Here is a 21,727-nt window from a genome sequence, read left to right on the forward strand (position 1 = left end):
CTTACCTTAAGACTTCCAAGTCCCATCTTAACTACTGGCACATCAGAAATGTGAGAGTAGAGGCTTATTAACAGGTTTGTTTAGAACACAAGCTTCTGAAGAACTCAGTGTGGAGTCAGACTTTTTCTCATTTTTACTCATTTCAATGAAAAGCTGAGTGAGCATATTTTGTTAAGATTCCTCAACGAAACATGAGTGAAAGAGTAATGCTGCTAGACAGAATTCTTTGCTGTTGGCTGCTTCCTAGATAAAATCCATTCTCCTCCTTATACTTATTGAGATAAAATCTGATACTAAATGTATTATTTCATTTGTAAATACATTTCAGTTACTGTTCTAACTATGTAAGATAGTACTAATGGTTTAGTCCCTGTTTTCCATTGTCCCCAGTCCCTGGATATTGAGATGATGTATACTGATGATTAAACAGACCCTTAAAATCTTTGGATTTTAATTTGTCCTGTCTCTAGTGAGGGGCATGACTGCTTTGAATGTTTTTTAAAGTTATTTAACAGGCTTGGAACTTAGTTACTAGCAAAAAGCAAGTATTACACTGTATTTTCTGTCCCGTAGTCTTGATTTGTATGTGAAAATGAAAGAAAATATATTGTTCAAGTGCAATTAGCTTAAATAGCTGCTAATTTTTGCTTTGCCTGAAGATAATTTATTTCTGAAGGCTTTTTCTTCATGCCATGCCCCTTGGTCTCTTTTGCAGACTGGCACACTTACTGAGGATGGCTTGGATCTTTGGGGAATTCAGCGGGTGGAAAATGCTCGGTAAGGATGAGCTCAGAGCTGATAGTAAATATGATCCTCAGTTGTAGTGTAACAGCTTCAGCAGAATAGAATAGAAAATTCAGTGTGAGCTCATATATGTTTACATTTCTGTAATGAGCTGTAGGAGTGCCACTTAAACTGTGGTTTAGGTGTAGTGCAAGTTACAACTCCCCAGCAAAGCTGAGGTAGAATTTTATTTGTTAGAGTCTGAGACCTCATTAGGGTCATACTGCAAAACTGTTGCAGATACTGTTGCATGTTTCTTTAATCCTGTCCTCCTAAGCGATGACTTTTCAGGCTGCTAAAATGAATTATCTTATTAGCTGAATTAGCTAATTAAGTTAAGTACAAAGTGATAAGAGGGCTTTGTATGAGACATCAACCTAGACAGGGAATGAACACTCAGTGTTTGAAGGAGGAAGAAGTTGTCATGGTTTCTGAAGATTCCAGCCCAGAGTCCTAATTTGTTTTCTGTGATGTGTGAAAATACAAGTGAAGGGACTTGTGCAGTCAATTTTCTTCTGTTAATCTAAACAAACCTTTTGAAATGGCTCATAATAAATAATTACAGCCCTAAGTATGTTATTACTTCATTGTTTCAGTTTCCTTTTGCCGGAAGAGAGGGCTTGCAGTGAGAGCTTGCTGAAGTCAGAGTTTGTTGCTTGCATGGCAACTTGTCATTCCCTTACAAAAATTGAAGGGGTACTTTCTGGGGATCCGCTTGATTTGAAGATGTTTGAAGCAATAGGATGGGTAAGTGCTGGTTTTTTTCCTGAAAATTGCATTATGAACAAGTCAAAGTTAATGAATGTATAAATTAGTTGATTTTTTCTTTTTAAATACAGATTTTAGAAGAAGCAACTGAAGAGGAAACAGCCCTTCATAATCAAATCATGCCGACAGTGGTTCGACCTTCAAAACAACTTTCCCCAGAATCCAAGCAAGCAACAGATCAAGAAATGGTATAAAAACTCAAAACAATTGATTTAAAGAAACACATTTTACTGTATGCTGTGGTTCTGGCTGATAAAACTGAAACATGATCAGAACTGTGAGGGTTTTGATGGCAAAGACACAACAAGCATGTTTAAACCGTTGTTGAAGGTAGTGGTTCAGTATATGCCACTTTCAAGGTGAGCAAACAGTGTCAGCATTATTACCTTTACAGACTGGTTATAAAGTACAGAAACGCTTTTTGAGCTTACACCTTTTAATATTGGTGTTGTTACCAAATTCCTACTGTGTTAATGAGGTGCTTAGGTGTGCTCACCTTGCAGTTTCAGTTACAACAATCATTTGTTAACGTCACTGTGTGGTGTGGAATTCTGCCACTGTTGTACCTTAGAGATATATTAAGTGCTGAGTAAAAAAACAAAATGTACTTAGCAGATTTAAAAGTTCGTTCTAGCTGTATTTTGAAGTATTTTTAAATATTTCACGAAGGGAAATTTTAAGCATGTGAATGTATATCCAGATTATCACAGGGTAGTGGGAGAGTATAACAGGTCAGTTCATCTGTATGAGTCATATTTTGTAGTACATAAAAGTGTCTTTCTTTTGTTCAGAGCTCAGTGTCACGTGCACAGCAGCAATTACTTTGCAGCAGTTGACATCTGAACATTCTTGAAACTTACTACATGATTTTTTGGGGGATATACTTAATAATCGTGGCCTCATTCTGAAACATCATTGTACTTCAGTCTTTTACAAAGGCTAAACAAATGGTTTGGACTATGAAGGGTCTTGCAAATTCTAATAAAGAAATCAAGCTCTGCAGTTCTACTGTGTCTCACTTAAAGTAAAGGATATTAAACAGATGCAGTATATTTATATTTAGCTTTTATGAAATCCATTGAAAATACAATATGACTTGATACCAAGAATGCTGTGCAGGTTCATTTACTGATTTATGTTGAAATAATTTGTAGCTGAAGAAATACTTAAAATTGATATTTAGGGTGACTGTATTTTTTTTTTTTTTTCAGGAATTGTTTGAGCTGTCGGTAAGTACACTTTTCCATTAGGAACATACCTATTTTTCTTAAGATGTATGTGGATGTAACCCTTTTCTTCCTTCCTTCCTGTGTGACACAGACTGGGTATGAAATTGGAATTGTGCGCCAGTTTCCGTTTTCCTCGGTGTTGCAGCGCATGTGTGTAATAGCCAGGGTTCTAGGGGAAAAGAGAATGGATGCTTACATGAAAGGTGCCCCAGAAGTGATTGCCAGCTTGTGTAAGCAGGAAACAGGTAAAGGGGCAAACTATTTTTATTTCTTCTATAGCTCAGCTGAAAGATGAATATTTTAATAACTCTAAACTTGATCTTTCTAAAGTTCCTGTTGACTTCGAGCATGTCCTGGAAGAATATACTAAGCAGGGCTTCCGAGTTATTGCTCTTGCTCACAGAAAACTGGAGTCTAAGCTTACGTGGCACAAAGTCCAGACTATTAGCAGGTAAGAGTGACTTCACTTTTTTAATAAGTAACAGGCTTTAAAAGCTGCATGCTTTGAATTAATATGTAATGTGTATTTTTGTTTAAATCAATTACTACTCTTGTTTAGCTTTCTTCTGTCCTGACATACATAGTTCTGTGCATCCTTTAGTTGTGGCCTGGACATTTAAGATAAGGAAGTTTTTTCTGCAATGAAGTGAATTCAGAGGATGAGCTTTAAGCTGGAAATGAACTGGAATATTATTTTCATGGTGTCCAATTTACACTATTGTGGCAGTAAACCTCATCTGATTTATTTACTTGCACATACTTATGTCATCTCTGTTTATTAAGGATAATAGCAAGTAGGTGAAATCCTCCTGTGCATGTTTGATGCAGTTTCTTTGTCTTCTAAAGGCAGCATGTCCATTTTCACATTGCAGAGCTTGTCAGAGGTTTGGGAGGTAGAAAGGTTTCTTCCTTCAACTAACCTCCTGTTAGTTATTTTTCAGCTGAGCCTAGTTTTGTGAATAATGTAGTCTTTCCCACAGTGTTTGAATGTGTAGCATAGCTATGAAAATGCCAGCTTTAACTGTGTTCTTTTGTATCAGCCCTGTGTACAAGGTGAACATTTGGCAAAGCAGAGAAATGAGTTTTCCAGTTTCAGGTGTGAAAATTTACAGTAGCAGTAGCCAAGACCTGTAAATATGCTGATGTTTTTATGTAAACCAAAGTTAATTAGTTTCTCTGTTTAATTAGGTAGTGCCTGTTAATCTTGCATGCCTTTGTAACATAATGTGGTGGCTTTTATGTTAAGGTTCAGCTAATTTGGAAAACAAAGATGTGCACTCTAAACATATCTTAATATTTGGCCTGTGAATGCAGTTAGTTTCAGAGCATGTTTTCTAGCTATAACCTTTTTGAGACTGTAATTTCCTTTAGAAAGCATTCTCATGGAAGAAACTGAAAATTGTGCTTGAGAGGAAACAACATTTTCTCACACTGGTTTTCAATTAAAACAAGGGAAATAAGTGTAAATTATTGTGATGGTATCTCTCACATCACTTTTTATAAAGCAAATTACTTCATGGTTAAAAAGCCACACATTCTTCTTTAATAAGCAGAAAATCAGGCTTTTAAGGCTTCATCTAATAATTGTAAATCTTATAATCTCTTCCTTGTCTCTTTTTCATCAGAGATGCTATTGAAAGCAACATGGATTTTATGGGGTTAATTATAATGCAAAACAAGTTAAAGCAAGAAACCCCTGCTGTACTTGAAGATTTGCATAAAGCCAACATTCGCACTGTCATGGTTACAGGTTAGCATGTAAACATACTCAAAGGTCAATCTCTTCTTGGTCTTGTTCTGGTATGGTGTATGAAGTCAAATTTTAGGGTCAGTAGGCTTACACTGTGTTTATAGCAACAGGGAAGTTTAGAAACTTACGAAAGTATACAGACACTAATTTATTTCTTTTTGGGTGCAAGTTGCTTGGTAAGTCAGAGAAAGCAGAAGAGGTTCTAATTCCACTTCATAGTTTCTGCTCCCTAGCTCTGTGTACAAGCTACTTGATACTGAATTGGAGGATGAAAACCCTTAGAAGTCTTCCAAATTAGGCTAAGTGAAAGTCCTGGTCTAATTTTATGACTGAACTTGCTTTGAGCAGGAGGTTGGACTGGATGTCCTGAGGGTCCCTACCATTTTGATTTATACTATGAAAAGTCACTTTGCATTGGATTTTTTTGGGGAGAATGACTTAGGTCCTTGTAAGTGTGCTAGGTGTCTGTGCTCAGTGTTTTCCATACAATATGTGTTGGCTTTTTAAATCACAGGTGGTGTGATTTTGGAGTGTTTTGCTAGGCTAGCAATACACTCTCTGTTTGCATGTTCTGTGACTGTGTAAAAAGCAGTATTTTAAATGGCTGCATGTTTTCTGCCTGATTTTCCATATACACTAAGATTTGGTCAATAAGAGATCTTTATGACTCCAAGTAGCACACAAAATTTCTAGGGTAGGGGGTTTACCTGGTAGGCTTTGATTGTTGTCTGTAGGCTTGGTTTGCTCTGAGGTTGTCACTGGTACGTGGGGCAGTCTTCCTTCTAGTTCTAAACTGGCTTTGTTAGCTTTTCTCTTATGGGGAATATCAGTGTATGATTGATTCTTTTCTGACTGAAGCCCTTTTAAATGCAATTATTTAACAGGGGATAACATGTTAACTGCTATCTCTGTGGCCAGAGACTGTGGAATGATTCTACCTCAGGATAAGGTCATTATTGCTGAAGCACTACCTCCAAAGGATGGGCAGGCTGCCAGGATCAACTGGCATTATGCAGATACCCTCGCAAAATGCACTAGTTCATCACCAGCCATAAACTCAGAGGTAACATGACTATATTATGCCCTTAGAGTGTAAGCAGTTAGTTTTACTGTTCTTCTTATGTTATTCCATTAAATAAATCTTCTGTTAAGTGTCAATTCAGAATTGATATACTAGTTAACTTTCAGATCTTCAAATACCAAAGACTAGTAAAGCAGCTGAGGGAGGTAGTTTTTCAACTGTGATATGACATTTGACATTTCACTTGTGCAGGAGACAGGGCTTTTTCCCAACATTTCAATCTGTTAAGACTGCTCTAGCTGCTTGTAGTTGAAACATTAAACCACATTTTCTTACTAATAAGTAAGTGTTTTCATTATATGAGGATTTTTCAAGTGACATTCTTACAAACCTTCGCTTGTGTGGGATCTGTAGGAATACCCCTCTGAGTATTAGCTTGAAATGGCAAGGTATCTGTGTAATGCATTACAGCTGGAGTATTAAACTACTTTTGATAGGATATTCCAGTTAAATTGGTCCATGAAAGCCTTGAGGATCTCCAGATGACAAAATACCATTTTGCAATGAATGGGAAGTCATTCGCGGTGATTTTGGAGCATTTTCAGGACCTGGTACCCAAGGTGAGCATTTTACTTGAGTATGGGTACTTTCAATGGTGAACAGACTGCCCTGTGAGCATTAAGAACTCTTCTCTCTTCCAGCTCGTGCTGCACGGCACCGTGTTTGCTCGCATGGCGCCTGATCAGAAAACGCAGTTGGTGGAAGCTTTACAAAATGTAGAGTAAGTATTTGCTTAAGCATAGAAAGCGAGAGGGTTGACTGTGTTTGGTGTGATAGGAGACAAAAATTATGCATGCTGCTAGCTTTTGTGCCTGAAGAAAAAGGTTGGGCTGATGGAACTTCTTGTGTTGGTAGATCAGCCTATTAGCTGATCCAACAGAATGAGAGTAGTACCATCTGCTGGCTAGTTGTGAAAGTTGCAGACTTTTCATGAAGTTTTAAATGAGGAGTATGTGCATAAAGTGACTAACATATTTTTTTAATGCAGTTGCTTGGTTTATGAAACAAACTCATCAAATATCTTCTGTGTATTACCAGAAGTATTATCAGGATGATTTCTGTTCACATTGATCAATATGTGACTGTTGGTGTCAGGCCTTGCAGCTCTACAAGATACTACAGAAGTGTCATTGCCTAGAGCAAAGGTTCTGTTCTTTAGACCACCTTGTCTGATAGAGAGCTAATTCACCATTATTGCTTTGATTGACATGTCAGTCGTGTTACTTTTCTGTCTACTTCCTTATATGTGTAACAGCAACAGTAATTGAGTTCAGCATTAATGATCACACATAATGTTATGCAAACCCTGAATAACTCAAAGCAATATAGAAGTAATTAATGAAATAAGCTAAATGGCCTGTGGTTGGAGAATGGTCCAGAATGCTGATGTCTGTTTGGTTTTTATAGTTACTATGTGGGCATGTGTGGAGATGGAGCAAATGACTGTGGGGTAAGTATATTTTTATTTTCCATACAGAACTGTTCAGTTAAATTGTACAGCTGAAAGCAAGTCCTAAAATGGTCTCTATTTCAATGTTACCTGGCAGGCACTAAAGAGGGCACATGGTGGTATATCTCTGTCTGAACTTGAGGCTTCTGTGGCATCACCATTCACTTCCAGGACACCCAGTATTTCCTGTGTGCCAAAGCTGATCAGGTAATGCCACTGACCGTGAACTTCAGTGTGTCTGTGTAACTCATTTTGCATGCTCTATTTTAGTATATATTTGATGTTGTAAGAAACCAGTGTGAATTACAGAACAATCCATACATTTATAGTGGTTCTGTTTCTGTACTGAAGGTACTCTGAGCATAACCCTGCCATAGCATGATTTACTATTTTGTTATAAAATCCTTTGTCCATGTAAAGTTAATTTTTCAAAGCATGACCAAACTTCTACACATTAGTCTTTAATTTTGTCATAGTGACTTTGCTAGTTTCCATAAAGGCTGTTATAATTGCAAGCAGTAAAAATCTTCAGGTGATTGCTCAGCACCATACAAAGTAGAAGACAATTTCTAAACAGGTTTTGACCAATTTTTTACTCTTGAATTGGAAGTTAGGTAATGATTTTTGGATAAAGGTCAGCCAAAGAAGAATCTGGGGATCTGTGGGGTACTAATGAAGTAATGCATTATCAGAAACATTTCTGAAGTCAGCAGCTCTGTGGCTGACTCTGTGTTCATTCAATCATGCAGTAAACTAATGCTTCATAGATGTTTTTGTAGAAAAACCTTCATTTTAAAACCTCTGTTAGAAAGCCACACGAAGTCCAAAGAGGACTGAAGTTAGGTGGTGGCTGAGTTCAGAAGGCATGCCCACAATTTTGATGTTGGTGGAAGTGTGTCATTCTGACTCCTGTTTCTCTCTCTGTCTGCAGCCTAATGTCCCTCAAAGGGTTTTCTGGTGTGTTTAATTGCAGCTAACGTTTTGGTAGGCAGAACTGAACTGCTTGCAGAGAAGGCTTTGTAGTTACATGATTGCATCTATTTTGACAGGGAAGGCCGTGCTGCTTTAATAACTTCCTTCTGTGTGTTTAAATTCATGGCATTATACAGCATCATCCAGTACATCACTGTTACTTTGCTGTATTCTGTAAGTATTCTCTAAATACTTATGCAGTGTCAGCACAATTCAGAAATTTGAAAGTTGATAGATATTTAATGCAAATTGTTGCAAGTCCCTTTGAGTACAACACATGCATTCAAAAATACATTTAGACTAAAAGTATTGTTAGTATTTTGGGTTTTTTTATATTAACTGTACAAAATACATGGTAGTATCTATTTAGAAAAGACAATAACCAATGGCTGTGAAAAGAAAGTCTCTACAGTGGGAAGTCCAGATAAGCATATAAACAAAGCAAAAATACAAATTTCAATTATGTAAAAACTTTCAGCAGTTTGAAATAGCCTAACATTTTCTAAAGGGCAATGCATTCCTTTTATGTTAGAATTGAAAGAAGTTGGAAGTACTGATTTTGGGAGGGGCAGCGGGTAAAGCAAAGTGGAGTATTTCCTGTTAATATGATTGGATTCATAATAATGGCATGTGGTAGAAATCTTGTATTTTAGTTTGCATTCTGAGTCAGTTAAAGCTGCAGAGTATTAAAGGACCTTTGAGGTGGAAATTTTGACAGCTGTATGAGTACCTAGTGAGGCTATGGTGTTTAAAGAACTGTGGGCCTCAGATGCTATTGCATTGGTGTATAAGATTCAATAATGTAATTTTGATTACAAACAAATTTCAATTGCAAATAGCTTATCCATCTTGAAATTGTTTCATACCGTGATACTTCAGGAATTGTTCTGTGAATTGTAGAGTATTGAGGGTTTCTGCAGGTAAAGGAAGCCAGTTTGACAGGACACTGTCTTGTTTATAGAGTGAAATTCAAAGAATTAATGCCGTAAGAGTATCACTGTAAATTTTTTGGGGTGTGAAGAAATTACCAATGTTTCAGTTGTGATTTCTCTCTAGATCCTGAGCAATTTGGGAGATTTCCAGTTTCTCTTCATTGATTTGGCAATCATTTTGGTGGTTGTCTTCACTAGTAAGTATTGTACTGAATTACTATTGCTGGCTTCTGTGAACCACTTTTTGCTTGGTCAGATTTTCTTCAATACCTAATTACATGTGGTTTTGAGAAAACACTGTGACATACAGTGAAGATGTTATGACTATTACATCTGTGCATTAAGAAACCCAAACCACCACCGTGTATTGAATTAAACTCATATGGAATTTGTGAAGTGTCCTCATACAAGAAGCAGGACATGGGCACGATCTTGGGCAACTAAGTCTTCACAGTACAGGAAGCTGGTTTTGGAATCAAACCAGGAGTTATTGCAATATCTTGCTCAAATGTTTTGATTCCTTTCATTCTTACTTTGAACTTCTGTCCACAAAATGTTACATTCAAAGTATTGCCTATTGAAACATTTGATTCCACATATGAGCCTAGCCTTCAATTCACTGGCTAGCAGTAGAATTCTATTTTCAAGTTTTAATAAAAACCTCTTCATTGAAGCAATGGCAGTCCAAAACCAAGGAGGCAAGCTGTAAGTCCTTGTGCCAGACAAAGGGAATTTGGCCAGACACTACTAATTCCTTAAGTCTCATGGTGCTACTGTCCCCTGCTATGCTGTGCTGCTGGGGAAGCAGCCTGTAGACGGCACTGTGGCATTGTTCTAGGGCTTTACGATCTTTTCAAGGTAGTTTCACATTTGCAGTTCTGGACTAAATATTAAAGTGATGTCATGAGCAAGACATTCTGATTCCACAGAATGTGAACAGGATAACTCTTGAAAACCATAATGATGTAATGTGTCATTTGTTTTTTGTTCTCTTTGCAGTGAGTCTGAACCCTGCTTGGACAGAGCTTGTTGCACAAAGGCCTCCATCAGGTCTTATCTCAGGTCCACTTCTGTGTTCCGTGTTGTCTCAGATCATCATCTGCCTTGCTTTCCAAACCTTTGGGTTCTTTTGGGTCAAACAGCAGTCCTGGTATGAGCCTTGGACAGCAGACTCTGAGTAAGTGTTTCAGTGGCTCTGTGCAGGGTACAGTAGTAATTGGAAAGCTATAGGCAATAATTGCTCTCTTCTTTCTTGCCCCCCTTTGGGGACTTTGAAAATAAAGCTTCTGTATGGCAGCTTTTTACTCTGCCGATTTCTTCTGAAAAGCATACTAATATATGGGAGCTACCCAGTGGCTGAAAAGCAAAATTGGGTCAGAGTCAGATGGCTTGGTCTAATGACTCTTCAACTTTAGGACAGATGAGGTAGAAGTTTGAAATTAATGGTTCAGATCTATTTTATCTCTTTCATATTATAAAGCTTTGTTTTACTGTTAGTTACAGTAAATCAAATTCATTTTTTTGAAAATGAAGACGTGTTTTAATTTTTTTTTTAGATTGCAATATTTTCTTGCTTGTTTCTGAAGTTTGTCTACAATGACAGTTTTTAAACGGTTCACGTGGAAAATTTACAAACTGGAAGCATAACAGAACTCGAAGCTCTGAATTCAAAAAAATTGCTACCTCCTTGCCACAGTTTTGAGTTATTTCTTAGTACCTGTAATATGTTCTCAAGTTTAAGCTTTTTTGCTACTGTAGCAATTTGTTCTGTCATTACTTTTGTAAATAAGTGGACCTTATTTGCCTCTTCTCCATAGCTCAGTGTTCAATGCTTTTATGTTGTAGTGCATGTAATGTGTTGGACACCAAGAACACCAGCTCTGCACACCACGGGAATGAGACTATTCATGATGAACATTACATTAAAAATTATGAAAACACAACTTTGTTTTTTATATCCAGCTTTCAGTACCTCATAGTGGCAATTGTATTTTCTAAAGGAAAGCCCTTTAGACAACCATGCTACAAAAATTGTAAGTCCTTTCTTGGTATATAGAGTTCCAAATAAAACTCCCAAGTGACTGTGCATTTGTTGACAATTCTGTTATGCCAATTCAGCAGCAGTAGTGTTGCTAGGAGATCATAGTGCAATTATCCTCTGATCATCACAGCTAGAAATAATGAAATACTAAACTGTATGGAGGAATTTGTGTTAATAGTTGCTTTGTTTGTAGAAGTATATGTGTATATACATTTCAAAGTGAGCCAGTGAGAAAAACTCAGGCCTTCTGTCTCTTTATGGCTATCAGCACAAGTAGTATTGCCAAAATTTTCCTGGAAGGGGTTTAGAGGGTGAAGAGAGGTTGTGTCCAGGGAGTGATGAACTCATGATACTTGTTAAAACTGTCTAAAACTCTTGATTGTGAGATGGTCCAATTAAAATATTTTTTTCTTCTTTTACAGTTCTGTTTGTTTTATCTGTTATAGTTCTTTATGTCTTCATATTTTTCATCATGTTGCATCCTGTTGAACCTATTGACGGATTTCTTGAGGTGAGAGCCAGCAGATCTGTGGGTGTGTCAGCTTCCTGGGGGAGCTGATGGGTTGCCTTTGGGGCAGGTGTGACCCCTGCAGAACTTTAGCATCATGTCACTGGGTGGGGAGGGAGAATTTATAATGCTGAGTCTGTTTTGGATGTGTGTTTATTTCACATGTGTGTTTCTAACCTCTGGCAACTTGTTTCCACAGCTTGTGTGTGTGCCACCTGAGTGGCGCCTAAGAATTGTCATCATCGTTATTCTAAATGCTGTTGTATCTGTGCTGACGGAGGTAAGAAATCCAAATGGAAAAAATGCTTCTAAGTGTTTCTTTTTTAGGGTGCGTGTTCATCTTTTATTTAGAAGGTCTCTCTTCACAGCATGCCACTCTGAGTGGCTGCTGTTTTCTTGTTAAGTGTGTATTTCTTAAGGACATGCAAATGTCCTTGTTGGCTGGATTTAAGGTGTCAAGATTTTCTGTGTTAAAAGTGTAATTTTAAAATCTTTTTTTATTAAAAAATGGGAGCAGGGAGGGAGCTGAAAGACTTACTAATTCAACTATTTCATATTAAAATACTCCATTTTTATTTTCTGTGTTACTTCAGAATAACAATGTACTAGAGAACTATATAAAATCCCTAGGGGAGCCCCCTGTACTCCATTTGGATTGTACATATAGCTTATTGTTCAGAATAATGTAGGTCTGTGTAACTCAGTTGTCTGATATGATCAAAGTTCAGAAGTAGAGATGTTCATGCAAATCTGCTTTTTCCATCACTGAGCTTGTCCAAAGTCAGTCACTCTGGATGTTGACCTCTTCTGCTGTAATTCCAGAGTTAATGTGTGCAGAAACATGCCCTACCTTTCATCCGAGTGCCTTGTTTTGTTTCCAAGAATCAAAGTTTGACAGATAAATCTTCCCGAAGAAGTCTGGATTCACAGTCAGTTTTTATTCCTGTGGTTAGTTCTTCTCCCTGTTAACTGAGGTGGCATTTCCAACCTGAATATATTTGGGTTTTGGTTGCAGTCATGAGTCACATTTCGTTCCTACAAGATGAAAAAGCCTTCCAACATTATGTAGTGCTTGCACACTACAATTATCTGTTTTTACTGTGTAACATTTTCTACAGCTTCTAATCAGTATTTCCATTAAAATGTGAGGGATTGCTGTCAATGTAACCAGCATAATATTTGCTTGTATCATATAATTTTGGCCTTCAAAGAGTACTACAGCATTAATATTCTGTCCAATTAACATGTTTTTCCCTTTTATTTGTGACCCAGTAAAAATTAACTCAAAGGTTTTTTTCAGATGCTTGAATCAAAATTATCAAGGCTTTGTGTTTAAAATGTTGTTCCAAATAGAATTTGCAAAATGTGTTCTTATGTTGCTGCCTATTGGAACATGTTTTTCAGTGTTTTCACATGACAGACGACAACGTGTCTTTTCCAAAACATGGCAGTAGATACTAATTTTCTTGGCCTCTGTCTTGTTGTTAACAAGTTTATCCACTATTAAAGCTCCTGTGCCTTTCTTACATTATCCTGTATGCACTCTAACCCTTCTTGTGATGTTTTTCCTTTATGCCCTTGAATTCTTTCATTTTTTTGTATTAGTGAATACTTAATAGTGGGGTTTTTTTGCTTCCTTTTATTTATGAAAAGTCAAATTTTATGTATATTGCTGTCTTTACCACTGAAACAAAATAGTTATTCTGAAGCTTCAGAATCATGGCTTTCTTTGTCTTCTGATAAATTTAAAACAAACCTCCTAGACAGAAATACTTTTTCCTGTGCAACTTCAATTTTCAGTCCAGTGATAAACATTACTGAGAGAAATAAGCTTACCATCTGCTGAAAAATTTCTTCGTTGTGCAGATGATCTTGCAACTTTTATAGAATCTGGTGTTCTTTCTGTTCTGGATGTGTAAGGGCTCCAGTAGAAAGTCTGTACAGTGTGCCAATCCATGTTTCAGCATGTCACTCTTGAGGACAAATGGTTCTCCTCTGGTTTAAATACGTGTTCATAAAGTTCCACTTGTGGGCCTTGCTGGTCGTCACATCAGCCTGAAAACTTGTGAATTTCCACTAAGCATCACCTAAGCAATATAATTACCCGGAGACTGTTTTCTTTCACCCAGTATTTCAAACCTCACCCCACTCTTTTTCCTATGCAGGTTTGAGTTAGCATCTTTTTACACTTCAGTCATTTAACTTTCATTACCAAAACTGCAGGGGTGATTTGGCACATTTCTTTTAAACAGACTTCCCTATTTATCTTGTTGCCTGTACTTTAGTAATAAAATAGAAGTACCTAGTTCTTGGTCCTAATTGTTTGGGCTGTTGTGCTTTGTCTTAAACCAAGTTTCTTCCACTTTGTAAGTGTAAGGTGAATGCTTTGTTACAGCAGATGAGTTGTTCTACTGTACAGCAGGGTCCCAGCAGGACTGTTGTTTAGTGATCCTCAAACCCCAAACCTTGTTTTACAATACACCTTCCATAACTTCAGCCCAACTCTTGAACTGCATTTGTCCAATTCCAGCAGTGTTACTCCATACTCCCTAAAGCTTTGCCATGTGATGCCAACTCCTTGGGTCCGGTGTGTTGTGTGAAAATCCCAGGCTATTTCTTTCCTTCACTTCCAGTATCTCATTGTTTTTCTCTCCTTGTGTGCCTGGCTGGATTTTCTGCTTCCTACACTTTTCACTACAGACTTGGTGCACACGTCACATTCTGAGAATCTGGGAGAGGCTGCTGGTGGCAGCTCCTTCCATCTTTTAACAAGGTACTCTATTTCACCTAGAGTTTGTTCTGCTGAGAGCTATCCCTCAGGAATTGCCTCTTTAAGTCTCATAATTTTGAGATACATGAGGAATTGGATCTTTAGTCACACCTGCCAGTATGACACTTTTGTGTCACGCTATGGTCATACGTAGTTTTGTCATTGCTTCTACAACAGGAATAGTTTCTGACTGTGGTTGTCCCAAACATGTTGTCTGAAATGCTCTGAAATGCTTTTGCTCTTTCTGTGTGGGTGCCAGACTAGATTCACAAAGCATGCAGATTCTTTCTACCAGATGCTAGAAAATACTGCACAACAAAGGCAGATCCTAGCAGCTGTTCCTCCTTACCCCTGATGCCTGGTGTAGACATGCTTAAACCAGACCGGCTTCAAAAATGAACATCTAACAAGCTGAAGATTTGTTGGCCAGTGCTTTATAAAAGCACTATCAAATTCTGGCATATTACAAAATCATAAGCATTATAAAAATCTGTTACAAAAGTCTGACTAATCAGCTCCCCATTTTCAATGGCAGAGGTTAGTCAGATGTTAGAAGTGGAATCTGTCCAAGGATCAGAGTTGTAGGCTTGAGGCCATGGAAGGTACAGGTTCACACCTGTGTTGTCAGATTTGCTCAAAGCTCTTGAGTCCGCCTGTGCAGCTGTATGAGGATAACCAGATGTGCTCAACATACTATTCAAGTTCTGCCCTCTTTTAAAAACCTGGAACTATGCCTACCAAATTCCTTCATTCGTGCTGGTGGCTCAGCTTTGCTACCCCACTGCTGCTTTTCTGAGAATGTCACTGGTTTAAAACAGACTGTGAACAAAGCATAGCTCCAAAATTAAATACATTGTAATGTTAAAGATGGTTTATGGGGAAACTGCTCTAAGCACTTGTATCTTCATGTGGTGCTTCACAGGTTTTTAGAGTATTGAAACACGTTAAGAATGTGTCTTTATGATTTTTACCCATATCAGTGGATGCAGTTTTAGTTTGCTGTTGATTTGAAGTACACGTTCATATTCTTAAATTTTGTGTGAGCACTTACGAATGAAAATGTTTATCACAAAAGTACCAGCAAGCAGCGTAAACTCAGTTTTGCTTGCCACTGAATTAGTTATGCCTAAAGCACTATTTCAGGTTTTATTTGTAATGTGCACACTAACAACAAATGATCATTAGTTTCTTTAACTCTTCCCGCTCACTGTAATGTCTCACAGAATGTCCTCCTTGATATGATCCTTTGGAAGGTTGTGTTCAATCGAGACAAACAAGGAGAATCTCGCCTCACCATACCCCAGCCGCCTCAGGTTGGAGACGAGTATTTTGCTGTCATCATTTGAGTGCATGTGGATTCATTTAGTTTTGTCTCTTAATTATCTATAAGTGTCTGTTGCCTTATCTTTAGCTTAAGTCTGCTTAAATTAGATTTCTGTAACTAAAATATTGAAAGGAAAGGATTTTGGGTTTATATTCTTTTCCTTATTGACACTTACGGAGTTTAGTGTGTGTGCAAGAACTGTGACACAAACCTGGAGTATTGCTTTAAGACTTTTCTCACTTTATCTTTAGTTTCCACTTTAGCAAATTTTATTTGTGGTGTCACAAGTTAGCATGTTAGGACTGGGAACATCTTGATCTGCTTAGAAGCAATTAAATTAAATTAATTTAGTTTAGAGTTTTAGGTCATTGTCTGAGAGCAGTAATTTTTAGCATGTACAAATGAAACAAAACAAGATGGCAAACAAAAACACACTATTACTGCTTCAGATGGTTTAGGACACTGAAAGATTTTTCAGGTGACCATGAATTTTGGCCTGGTCTGCCCCTCTGCTGTTAATACATGAAGGAAATCTCTGTGAATCCCATAAAAACTAGCTTTAAGCCTGTTGGCTTATTACTTTTGGGTGATCGTACATTTGTGCTTGCTAGAATTACAATGGTTTATTTCTCAGCACTAAATTTTATTAAATGTATTCACTTCAGATTTAACGTCATTTTGAGGCTGTCGTAGAACAAATTGTTTTGTGTTCACTGAAGAATGGAAATTGTTCTCAAGGCTCACATTTGGTTCAGTTCACCAATTGAAATTTAGAGCATGATGAAAACTACAGAATATATTACCATTAAGATGTCAGCCCTGCAGACTATAGGTGTTCTCTGAGACATTATAGGGATTCAGTCTCGAGAATGAGGAGTAGTGTTTCTCCTCCCCAGCTAATTAAATTACATGCATTAGACTGGGAGAGGAAACATAGGAACGAAGACTTAAGTTCAATAACTTGTGTATTTTTAAGTAGCTATTAATACCTGCACTATTTAGATTTCACAGTATCAGCAAATTAAATTTTGCTACTTTTGTCTGACTGGCTGCCTTCAGTTTAACAATTCATGGCTTAAGAAGTGTTTTGAGATTTGGGGAATTTGCTTTTTCTAGACCAGGATTTTATTCTCCAGTAGTAAAATCATTTAATGTTGCCTGTTCTATCTGTGATTATTGAAATGATTATAAAATATGCATAAAAACTGTTGATGGTCTTAGATGTTATGATAATATTGAACACTTGCTTTTTCTTAATGTTTTTTGGATGTCATTGCTACAATAGTATAGAAGAGATGACACAGCAGAAGAGTTTCTCTACTACAGGTCCAATCCAATGTGGTAATGAAACAGTAAATCAAAGACTGAAATAATAGTTTTTCTTCTAGTGATTTACTGTATTGTTACTGACATTATTTTCTTCTTACGGTAATCCAATTTTCAAATCTGTTCACTTCTGCAGGAGGCTGGGGACCGCTGTGGAGTCTCTTTCCTTTCTTCCCTATTTGGTTGTAGAGAGAAGACACCAAAAGCCAAGTATATGCACCTAGCTCAGGAACTGCTGGTTGATCCAGAATGGCCACCAAAACCCAGGACAACAACAGAAGCAAAAGTACCATCCCAAGAAAATGGTTCATATCAAATCATCACTGTAACGTAGCAGTGGATCTTGGTGGCATGTATCTTCAGTAGTATTCAGAAGAATGTAATTTTAAGGCTTTATTTGAAACTGCAGTGTGCTAAATGTCAAATTCTAATGCAGATATTTCCAACTGTTTCGTCTCTCTGAATACAAAATTCAGAGCCAGGTGTCTTATGGCTATACATTTTAAAAATGTAGGTCACCTTAGGCAGAACAAAAATGATTGTGTTTCCTTCCACCTTCTTTCAGATTTCATTGTTCCTAAATGAGATGCATTTGAAGGTTTAAACTGCAGGGCAGTTAAAACAGGTTCACATTATTTGCCTGGAGTATCTTAATAGTTGTTCTAACCTGCTTATCTGGGCACGTGTTCATGTAAACCTTATGATGTAATGGTTTCATGGCTGTACTAGAGGTGCATAATAGCCTTGTCATGGTTTTGGGGTTTTTTGTGGTTTTTTTTGGTTGGTTGGGGTTATTTTGTTTGGTTGGTTGGTTTTTATATGACTGATGAAAAGTTTTGTGTCTTCAAACGGTTCTAAAGTTTGTGTGTGTGTGTACCTCTAAGTTTGTCTCTATTAGTAAGGAGTGTTTCCAGGTGTAATGTTTGGGTTCTAATTTCAGTTGTTTAGTCTGCCACAGCAGGAATTGGGAATGCTGTAGAAGCAATATGCTCTGTCCTTAAGAAATAAGCACATTGCTTTCATGTGGGTTCTTGACTTCTTTTCTAGCTAACCACAAGGAAGGGCTTAGGTGGCCTCCAGAGGAGGAGCCATTTGGCTACACTCTAAAGTTTTTGGAGAAAGAAGGATGGAGAATCTAAACACTTTCTTCTATGTCATGTTTTATTACATTTAGCTATGCATTTCTCCATAGACCTTGCTTTTTCCAGCAGAAGGGTTGGATTATCCCTTTGTGGACCATGTTTTATTTGTAAATCTAAAGATAATTTTCCTATATACCTTGAAGTGGTAAGACCAGAGTTACTGCTGCAAGTGATACGGGAGTGGGAGGGAGGTCTATTGTCACATGCCCACGCTTGGGATTTGTGCACGTTAAGGACATGGGCATTTCAAAGAGTCTGCCAGTCTTAAGTGCTACATGTAGCTGTATGAAACAAAATTAAGAGAAAATTGAGCTAAAGTCTGTCTTGCTGCAGAACTGTAAGGCTTATGCAGATTTTATTTATTAAAAAAAAAAAAAAAAAAAAGAAAAATAGAAAAAATAAAAGCTTGTATCACCACTAATGCTGCTTAAGCATTAGGGGTAGCCATATATCATTTTGCCATGAGGCAGTATCAGAACACAAGACCACTAGAAAAATAGGTCTGCAAAGAAGTAGAGGCAGACAATGCTTTGACTTGCAAGGCTTAAAACTTTTTTGTTGTTTTGGTTTTTTGGGTTTTTTTAACCCACAAATTACTGATCTCCAAACCATTGTCAACTTTGTAAATGTTTGGAAAAGTGTTCTTTTGTGTCTTTGGGAAGATTATAAATATTAAGTCTTGATCAGTCTGGTTTTGACCAGAGGCAAATGACTGGTCCAGACACCTCCAAGCTTTGGGAGAGGATCTGGGGTCTGAAGAAGTCATGATTTGATAGAGAACCTTTAGAGAAGGAAGTCGGGTCCTTTAGAGTAGTTGTGGAATGAGGGCCCCAAACTCAATGGCTGGCTGGGATTGTTTTGAAGTGTGTATATTCTGATGATGGAATTTGAGGTTTTGATGTTAATGGGGGTTTTTTGTTTCCTTTTTTTCTTTTTTTTTTTTTTTCCTGAGTTGTCTTGTTTTGTTTTGTTCTTTTAAATTCCTGTGGAGACAATTCCATTCCAGCCTTGTTTTAATAAGCAGAACTTTTCAGATCAAGCCTTATTCCCTTGTGCTGTTCTGTAAGGCAGTATGGACAGTGCCCTGCTGCTCATAGAATCATTAAGGTTGGAAAAGACCTTTAAGATCATGAAGTCCAACCATTAACCATGTTAATGTCAATCATGTTGTGGTTTCTGCAGTGTTGAATATACTGTGCCAACAGGGAATTTAAAAGTGGTGCTAAATGGTTTGGAAGACCTTTTCCTAGAACTTGGTTGTTGAAGTTATTGCTCCTCCTAAATAGTATGCATATGGTATACTATCTTCCAGTCCAGCTGTCAACTCTTTTCCTGATTTCTGTTGTTGTTGTTGTTGTTTGTTTTTGAGGAGTGGAGCAGGGGGAAAGGGGGAAGTGGTTTTCTTAGCATTCATTCAACAGAGCAATGTTCTTATTATCCTGGCTTTGTACGGTCATAAACATTGAACAACATTGGTAGCTTTTAAGGGGTCTGCAACTGTGGACTTGGATATATTAATTAGTCATGAACCTGAGTCAGTTGGCTAATTTCTGCCGATGTTGATTTTACAAAACCTTTGTAGCATGGAATAACTGATGAAGAATAATTCTTAGCTGCGTAAGTAGTATTCAAATCTAAACAAAAATAATACTTTAGTTGAAAAATGTTGTGAAGCTATGCATCTTGGACCTGGGAGCTGTGACTTATCCTTAAACGCATAAGCTTCTGCTTTCCATTTCACTGACCATTTTAGATTTGCTGTTCCATGAGAACTGAAAGAAAATACTTGTCTTCCCCTTTTAAATGCTTTTGCTTAATAATTTCCCTGATAACTTCTCTCGGCTTGTTTGGTTTCTGAAGCTAGTTTTTCAGTCTTATTCTAGTTTATTAGACTTACCTAGAAAGCGAGGAGGAAACAGCTTATTAAAGTGGGCTTGTCTTTGGAGAACATTTTAGGGAACTCTTACTAAAACAGAAATTGCCAAGTGTCTCCACTTAACCGAGTGACTGATGGCTCATGAGCACAGTAAACTTGAATGTTTTGCAAATGGGAGCTTGTTTCCTCCAGGTCTGCGTTCAGGGTTGGTAAATGTTCCTGAGGTTGCGTGCTTGAGCTCTGACGCTTAGTCAAGAATAATAAATCAGCTTTTCTGAGAATCCGTCTTGTTGTTGCAAGTTCAGCCACAAAATCAGCTTTTGCATTTTCTGCAATTACTGGGATTTATGCCTTCCTGCCCAAGAGCTGAATTTGACCACCTATAATTTTTCTCATTTTGAGCAGTTTAGTTTTTCTGGTTTTCAGAAATGCAGCAAACTAGTTCTGCACTAGTGTATTCAGTTTCTGTTTTGAAGTAAGGTAAAATTCATTTCGTAGTGAAAAAAATCTCTTTTAGAGTTCGTCTTGGAAATCTAGATTCAGATGAACAGACCAAGTTAGTGAGCTCCACTAGATACTGGGTAGACATTTTCTTCCTGCTGTATATTTTGGCCTTATGTTGAGGAGTTTGATTTATTATTAAATTATTTGTGTATGCAGACTTTAATCTGTACGTATTTTATTTTGATGTATTAGGATTTGTACATATTACTGATTTTTAAATATTATTTATGCACATACTTAAAGGACTGGTCTATCCAGAAAAGCAATTGCTAAATAATAAATATTACTTTTTAGAAATAAATTACAAGATCATGAAATTGTATATCCCTCAGGGTTGTTTTTAAAGTTTTTTTCCCTTTCCCTTCAGATTCAATTAGCAGTAACTCTAGTTTCATGTACTATAGAGCTAAATCTACTGTAAAAAGAAAATGCTGCAAATAATGCTTGAATAGAAGCAGCTAAAAAAACCCACAGAACTGTCCATATTCATCTTAACTTTAAAGTGGAAACTATTACTGTTGCACTTTTAAAAAAGTTGTTGGATTTTTAATTCTATTTATTTTTCCTTTCTTCATGAAGGTTGTGCTGAACAGTCATCCCAAATTGGGTAAATAATCCTGTACTGTATATGTGTATGCAGTATAATACTAAGCAGATGTGGAGTCCTTTTTATGCTGCAAATTTTTAATGCTTATGTTGGTCATCACAAAATGAGAGAGCTCAAGTCCTGTAGGATTTCTCCCGTGAAATTCTGAATTGTAAACTTAGGGTTTTGTATGTCTAAGGGAAAGCTGTGGGTTTTTGACAATTTTTAGAGTCTTGAATATGTTGATTTTATATACAGTAAAGCTTCAGGTTTTTAAAACTATTTTCAACAAACTGCAGCTTGTTTAATAATTATGTGAACCAGAAACTACTTAGTTTGTCATTAATTCCTCAAGCCTAACAGATTAAAATGTTCATCATTACAGCGCTCTCTAGAAGCTCAGCTTCCTTTTATTTTTAAATCTGAAATGATACTACATCTTTGTATTTAAAATATGTATTGCTGCTCTAGAATGGTACCCTGTTGTCAAGAGGCATACATAAATAACTGTACAATAGAATTGTAAATAGACTTGTAAATCATTTTTGTGACTGAAGCTCTTTGAAAATAAAATTAAAATGAACGGATATTTTAACTCTTCTCATTAGTTTCATGAAATTGTTTTTAAATATTCTTTATAGAATTAGATCCAAAGTTTGTTGAAGAACACAGACTTACTCCCTCT

At 37.0% G+C, this 21,727-nt stretch overlaps 1 protein-coding gene across 6 annotated transcripts in view; it reads left to right on the top strand.

The window, feature by feature from the left end:
• ATP13A3 (ATPase 13A3) overlaps nt 1-21,629 on the top strand; it is a 58,301-nt gene extending 36,672 nt beyond the window's left edge. For 4 of the 6 annotated variants that reach the window (XM_032119281.1, XM_032119280.1, XM_032119279.1 and 1 more), the window contains exons 14-33: nt 716-777; nt 1,380-1,530; nt 1,623-1,739; nt 2,763-2,780; nt 2,872-3,025; nt 3,111-3,231; nt 4,406-4,530; nt 5,415-5,593; nt 6,049-6,171; nt 6,253-6,332; nt 7,019-7,061; nt 7,159-7,268; nt 8,111-8,207; nt 9,090-9,162; nt 9,965-10,142; nt 10,811-10,998; nt 11,429-11,517; nt 11,714-11,794; nt 15,508-15,597; nt 17,071-21,629. In XM_032119281.1, the coding sequence (XP_031975172.1) occupies nt 716-777; nt 1,380-1,530; nt 1,623-1,739; nt 2,763-2,780; nt 2,872-3,025; nt 3,111-3,231; nt 4,406-4,530; nt 5,415-5,593; nt 6,049-6,171; nt 6,253-6,332; nt 7,019-7,061; nt 7,159-7,268; nt 8,111-8,207; nt 9,090-9,162; nt 9,965-10,142; nt 10,811-10,998; nt 11,429-11,517; nt 11,714-11,794; nt 15,508-15,597; nt 17,071-17,268 (2,277 nt within the window). In that variant the 3' untranslated portion in view covers nt 17,269-21,629. The other 2 variants (XM_032119282.1, XM_032119283.1) reach the window with 2 other exon arrangements.
• The last annotated feature ends 98 nt before the right edge of the window (nt 21,630-21,727 follow it).

The sequence above is a fragment of the Corvus moneduloides genome, chromosome 10, assembly GCF_009650955.1.
Source record: "Corvus moneduloides isolate bCorMon1 chromosome 10, bCorMon1.pri, whole genome shotgun sequence".
NCBI classification, from domain to species: domain Eukaryota; kingdom Metazoa; phylum Chordata; class Aves; order Passeriformes; family Corvidae; genus Corvus; species Corvus moneduloides.